This window comes from Propithecus coquereli, unplaced genomic scaffold (assembly GCF_000956105.1).
Source record: "Propithecus coquereli isolate 6110/MARCELLA unplaced genomic scaffold, Pcoq_1.0 Scaffold128, whole genome shotgun sequence".
Taxonomy (NCBI): Eukaryota; Metazoa; Chordata; class Mammalia; order Primates; family Indriidae; genus Propithecus; species Propithecus coquereli.
In genome coordinates this window covers 2,956,891-2,963,491 of record NW_012136969.1, presented here as the reverse complement: position 1 = coordinate 2,963,491, position 6,601 = coordinate 2,956,891, and the positions used below count along the sequence as shown (strand labels likewise).

At 48.7% G+C, this 6,601-nt stretch overlaps 1 protein-coding gene across 1 annotated transcript in view; it reads right to left on the bottom strand.

Annotated features, from left to right (window-relative positions):
- TMEFF1 (transmembrane protein with EGF-like and two follistatin-like domains 1) overlaps positions 1 to 2,691 on the bottom strand; it is a 119,528-nt gene extending 116,837 nt beyond the window's left edge. Inside the window, exon 1 of the mRNA XM_012638272.1 lies at positions 2,496 to 2,691. Within this exon, the coding sequence (XP_012493726.1) occupies positions 2,496 to 2,691 (196 nt within the window). The remainder of the gene's footprint in view (positions 1 to 2,495) is intronic.
- Positions 2,692 to 6,601: the final 3,910 nt, after the last annotated feature.

Below are 6,601 nucleotides of genomic sequence, written 5' to 3'. Positions count from 1 at the left end.
GTTCCCAGGTCTTTGTCCTAGAAACAGTTACAACAAGAATCTAAAAACATCATTTAGTTAAAAACCCTAGCTTTAGACCCAGAGTTATTCAAGTATATCTTACTTAGCACTAGGAAATATTTTATCAGATCAGCTTACTTTATTGACATTTATATCAATGAATAAATATTCCTTGAGAGAAGGCTTAGATATTACTAAATCCAAGTCTTTCTTTTAAAGGGAGGGAAACTAAGAAAAATTAAGTAACTTGCTCCAAATTACACAGCTGTTTAGCAAAGGCCATAATCCCTCTTTCCCACACCATGTGGGTTTCCAGCCCTCTGTTTCCTTTCTTAAAACTTGTACTATGCGCTAAAGAGTAAGAAAGCATACACAAAAACATCTATCCACACACACTGTATTTTGCTAAGGTCAAATTAGCTTAGCAAGAACAAACAGCTACAGCACATTAGCCCATAAAATATTTTGACATGGTATGATCTAACTAATATTTGTTACAAAAAAGGGACTCTAATAAACAAATGGTTTTTATTCTTAAAGTGTGACTACTAATTAAAGCATTACCCCATATTCCACTTAACATTAGAAAAATAAAAGTTATTTCATGGATGGAAAAGGTTTTAATGGACAGACCACGATTACTGTGCTCAAAACCTCTCCTCCCTCATAGGCCGGGCGCAGTGGCTCACGCCTGTAATCCTAGCACTCTGGGAGGCCCAGGCGAGTGGATCGCTCAAGGTCAGGAGTTCGAGACCAGCCTGAGCAGGAGCGAGACCCCGTCTCTACTAAAAATGGAAAGAAATTATTTGGACAACTAAAAATCTATATAGAAAAAATTAGCCGGGCATGGTGGCACATGTCTGTAGTCCCAGCTACTCGGGAGGCTGAGGCAGTAGGATCACTTGAGCCCAGGAGTTTGAGGTTGCTGTGAGCTAGGCTGACGCCATGGCACTCTCTCTACTCCGGGCAACAGAGTGAGACTCTGTCTCAAAAAAAAAAAACCTCTCCCCCCTCATAAAACATACCATATGAAAATTATCAAAAGATTTCAGGCCTTCAAACCTAAACAGCAGGCCAAAGGTTTTCTTCATTTAGGGTAGAATAAGTATCTGTGCTGAGGCCCTCTTGCTCCTTCCTCACTCCCCCAGAAACAATGCCCCTTCAAGAGCCCAAAGGTACAAAGGTTGTCCAGCAGGCAAGCCAGCAGATTCCCAGTCGCCTGATGTCCATCCTTCCTCCCCTACTCCCCCTTGGTTGTAAGAAGACAAGTGGAGGATTAAGAACTGATAAAAAGGCAAGTTAGTAAGGATGTGGTTTATGATCTCTAGCATTTGCTAGGACATCTCCAGGAGGACCCACCCACCCCAAATGAGACCTGGATGCTGCTCCTTGCCCCAGAGCCTGAATCCTTGGGCTCCTCTAGGACCCCTTTACAAAGGAAGAGGGAACTTTACTGCCCAGGACCCTCTTCCCCAGTGTCATCCATTAAAGCCCCAGCAAGCTCTTTGTTTCCAACAGCTGTAGGGGGGCAGGTGGCCTTGCAGAGAGGGGAGAGGTCACTCCCTTGCTCCCACTGCTGCCAATCTCCAGGCCCTCCAGCAAAACACACACACACACAGCATCCTTCCCTCAGAACCAGTTCTCTCTTTCCAAAGCACTTAAATAACCTAGGGTTACACTTTGCTACACAAGGGCACTCCCTGAGACCCCATTACCTCTTTCTATACCCAAACCCTATGCAGGATGACTCCCGAACCAGCCTCCTCCCTTGAATCCACACAAACCGGGTTCACTCCAGGACCCCCATCCCTCCTCCTCAGTGAGGCAACACACAAAACACCACACAAAAACATAGGGTCACTTCAGAGCCCCTGGGACTTTCTCCTGCCCATATCCACAGACCCGGGGTCGATCCCACTTCTGAACCCAAAGGACATACATACACACAAATACAGTCACTCTACACCGCCAACCCGCGTACTCAGGGCAATCCGTTCCCTTCAACCACACTACCCCTCTGAGACCCCAGCGCCTTAAGGAAGAACCTCCCCAGCACATGGTCAATCCCTTGGAACCTTGGCCTCGGCGCCCCCAGCCCCTCACCGTCTCCCACCACAGCACTACACACACAGAGCGATCCCTGCCTGCGGCCGCCCGCCCTCCCCTGAGCCTTCGCAACACAAACACGCGCTCCCGCGAGCACACCCACGATCACCCCGGGAGCCCCGGCCGGCTGCTCGGCATCTCACAGCACGCCGCGCCGCCCTCGCCCAGGCACTCGACACACGCGGACGCACGCAGGGCCACTCCCCATCCCCAACGGCCGTCCCCAAGCCCGCATCGCACGCTCGCGCCCTGCCCTCTGCCCTCACTCGCCCTCGGGCCCGGCTCCCCGGGACCCCCACGCCGGGGTCTTTCCCAGCTTGGCGGCGGGGACAAGGAGGGAGGCGGCGGCAGAGGGAGGGGCCCCAGGGGCCGGCTCTGGCCGCTCCTACCTGAGCAGTTGATGCTCTTGCCTTTGCCGCCGGGACAGTCCCCGCCGCCGCCACTGCCGCCACCCGGGGGCTGGTTGGACGCGCGGCTCCCGGGCAGAGAGAAGGCGAAGAGCAGCAGCACCGACGTGTAGCAGCAGAAGGCGAGCGGGGGCGCGGCAGGCAGCCGGAGCGGCGCCTCAGCGGCCGCGGCGCCCATGACTGGCGCCCCTGGACGGCGGGAAGCGCAGCGAGCCGCAGGCCGAGGGCATCCAGCCGCGCACCGCGAGCCCCGCCGCTGCCTCGGCGCCTCCTAGCAGCCGCGCCGCCGAGCCTGGGAGCAGCCCCTCGGCATCCCCGCCACACCCGCAGCGCCCGCCAGGCCCGGCCCGCCGCGCTCGGGACGGAGTCGGTGGGTCCGGGCGCGCGCGAGGGTCGCGGGCGCGCGAGGGTGCGCGCGAGGGTGCGAGCCGGCGTTGGGGGGAGACCGAGGCTGGGGTAGCGAGCGGGCGGGCGCGCGCGCGGCGGGCGGGGGTCGCGGGGCGGGGGCGGGGGCGGGCCCAGCCCCTCGCTCGCCTTCTCGCCTTCCCTTTGTGTCCGCGGCTGTCGCCACCGCGTCACAAAGACCCCTGCCCGCCCGGTGAGGGGCGCGTGACGGAGCCGCGGGCGGGAGGGGTGGCCACGACCCCGCCCCGCGCACACCCCCGGTGCCCGCGCCGACAGCTCCGCCCCCGCCCGCGGCCGGCGCCGCCTCCAGGGGAGCTATTGTTCCTGCGGCCCGGCGGTAGTGCGGGACTGGGGTCGCAGACACCCCTCTGTCCCGCCGTCGCGGGCTGCGTGGCGCTGAGGATGCTCCGTGAGCCTTACCGTAACGGACATGTTTGCCGCCCGTTGTGGGCGTTTTTGAAACAGTTCCTTCGCCCGGCAACCCGGCTGGGAGAGAAGGGCAGGTGGTCTATTATGCATCTGTTTTCTAGGTGAAGAAACTGAACCGCGGAGAGGTAAAGGTGACTTGTCCAAGGTCACATACCAAGAAATGGGCAAGACCAGGATTGGAACCCAAGTTTTGACTCCAGCTATGCAGTTCTCAGAGATGTTGGATGAATGGCTAAATTTCTAGAATCCTCACCCTCCACCTCATTCCCATATACTCGCATGCAACTGAATTTAAGATAGTTTTTAAAAGTCTGTATTGCTCTCTCCCCCTAATAAGAGCTGAGATTTAGAGGGGATTTGCTATATACAAAGCCTGGAGAAAGCTCTTTATGTGCATTCTCTCCAATTCTTTTTCACAGCCCCACAAGGGAGTTTTCATTCTTATCTCCATTCTATAGGGGAGGAGGTTGGGACACAGAGAGGTAAAGTGATCTGACTCCCAGCCCACTGCTCCTCCTACCACATCTTGCTAGGAGTTACCTGGACATAGGTAGGAAGATCATGGACTGAATTGTTCGAAAGTCCTCTGCCTTTTTCATTCTATTATGCTGCCTCCCACCTCAGAAGGAATTTTAAAATCTCATTGAAAAACTGATCAGTTTGGCTCATAAAATTAAGAAATCTATGAAAAGCCACCACAAACAAACCATATTAGGAAAAATGTCTTCAATGTAAATATGAAACAATATACTTAATATAAGGAGGTAATATAAGTCAAAAAGAAAAAGTCGAAATAATAGAAAAATGGGAAGCTTGACACTTATTCACAAAAAGTACAGATAATAAATACATGACAAGAGACTTAAACCGACTAGTAATAAAAGGCAGATCAGGCCCTGTACCATGGCTCACGCCTGTAATCTCTGCACTTTGGGAAGCTGAGGCCAGAGCACTGCTTGAGGCCAGGAGTTAGACCAGCCTGGACAACATAGTGAAACCCCCATCTTTATTTAAAAAAAAAAAAGGCAGATTAAAACCACAAAATTTTTTTCCCTTTGGATGATTCACAAGAGTTAAAAGTGTTGGCAAACCTAGCACTATTAGTTTATACATTTTGGGAGAGCAATTCGACTATGTATCAGAAACCTTTAAGATGGGTTTACCCTTCAATATATAAATTCCATTTATTGGAATTTATCCTAAAAAAATAACTGGACAAGCACACAAAAATTGTATATGCAAGGATGTTCATCACAGCCTTTATAACCCAAATGTCCATCAGTGGGGAACAGTTCAATAAAGTATGGTACCTCTTTGTACAATGGACTATTATGCAGCTTTAACAGTGATTACGTTAGTGTTTACTGACAAAGAAAAAAGCAGGATATTAATAAGTAATAAGAAAATCCTATTTTTCTAAAATATACACACACTCATAGAAAAAAAAAGTCAAGAAGACTATGCAGCAATATATTATCAATAGTTATTTCTGAAAGGTGGGCTTATGAGTAATAAGTACTTGTCCTTTATATTTTTCTGTATCATCTGAATTTTTTCAATGAAAATATTTTATTGTTATAATTTTAAAAAGCAACTTCCTTTTAAATTATACTTTCATCATGCTTTTTCTATAAATAAATTCACATTTTTTAACATTTTATTAAGATTTGCCTCAAAGCTCCAAACTGTTAGTAGTGAGTGACATGGCAATTATTACAACTAAAATTAAACTTCTGGCTTTTCTGAACCAGGTGTGATCCCAGGTTCCTGACTCCTAAGCCACAGCTGAAGGCTCCTTCTCAGATCACTCCTTCAGCGGCTTCTCTGCTAAGCTTGACCTCTCCCATGCCTCTTTCCTCACCTGTGTCTTGGTTCTCCCAGCCCCAATATTCTACCTTGAATTTTCATTTCACTGCTGACCATAACCCAGAAAAATACTAAGAAGTGACAACCCTTGAATAAAAAGCCAAAAATCCTGGGGCCATAAATCACAAATTAATTTACATCTGCATCTTTCTCCAAATTAGATAAGAAAAATCCAGTAGAGATTTCTCCAATTTCAAATTGAAAAGGATTCTACTTCAGAAACAGTATTTCTCTGACTTCAATTATACAGTCTCAACTGGAGAGGAAAAAAGACCTTAGAGGTGATCTAATACAACCTCCATGACATGCTTTAATATTGGTGACCCCAAAAATACCAGATAGCAAAAGGGTGTGAGAATCACTACTTAAAAACCACCCAGAGAGTTTAATAAAAATGTAGATTTCTGATCACCACTCCAGACAGTCTGACTAATGCTTAAGTGTCTCTTATTTATTTTAAAGTTCCGTAGGTAACTCAGATGCACTGTCAAGTTCACAAACCCTTGATCTAACCTTGATCACTTAGCTATTACTCCATAACAACCAACCATCAAATATCAGCAGCATGCCACAATAAGCATTCTAGGGGTTGGCTGGGGGTTGGCTGGTTGATCTAGGCTAGGCCTGGCTGGATGGCTCTGCTACAAGGCAGGTCCAGCTGGGCTTGGCTCCCGTGTGCAGGTCAGTCCCTCTACCAGTATTCATTGGCTGAAGGGGCAGCAGCTACCCCGGAGGCACTCTTGTCATGGAGATAGCAGTGGTACAAGGGGTCATGCCCAACCACGCTAGCATTTTTCACACTGCTGCTGGTACATGTCTGCTAACATCCCACTGGCTAAAACTAGTCCCATAGCTGAGCCCAAAGACAAGGGGTAGGGAAGTATATTCTTCTTAAGGAGCTAAGAAGGGGTGAATACAGAGTGAGTATTTTTGAACAAAAATCTATCGGAAAGCCTATGCTTGAATACCACTAGTTATACTCTATCAGAATGTTTTCAGTTCCAAGTAACAGAAAACCCAATCCAAATTAGTGTAAACAAAAAGATTTATTGGCTCATGTTTTAAAATAAAAATGACAGAAGTAGTGCCCTCTCCTGCGAGTTGCTTTCTGTCCTCAATAAAGCTTCACTCATGGAAAACATTGCATTCCTTCGAGAAACACTTATGAGCATTCACTGCATGTTAGGGACTATAATGGCCTCTGGCGGCAAGAAATAATCCTGTCTTACTGTGTGGGAGGGGAGAAGACACCTGAAAATTTAACAGTTACAACTCAGTGTGAGAAATGGAGCAAAGGTGGCATAGGAGGAAATGGCAAATCCCATTTCATACTCGAAGTCCCACCAAAATCCTGACTTTTCTGGACCTCCTATTGGAGGGTCTAGCTG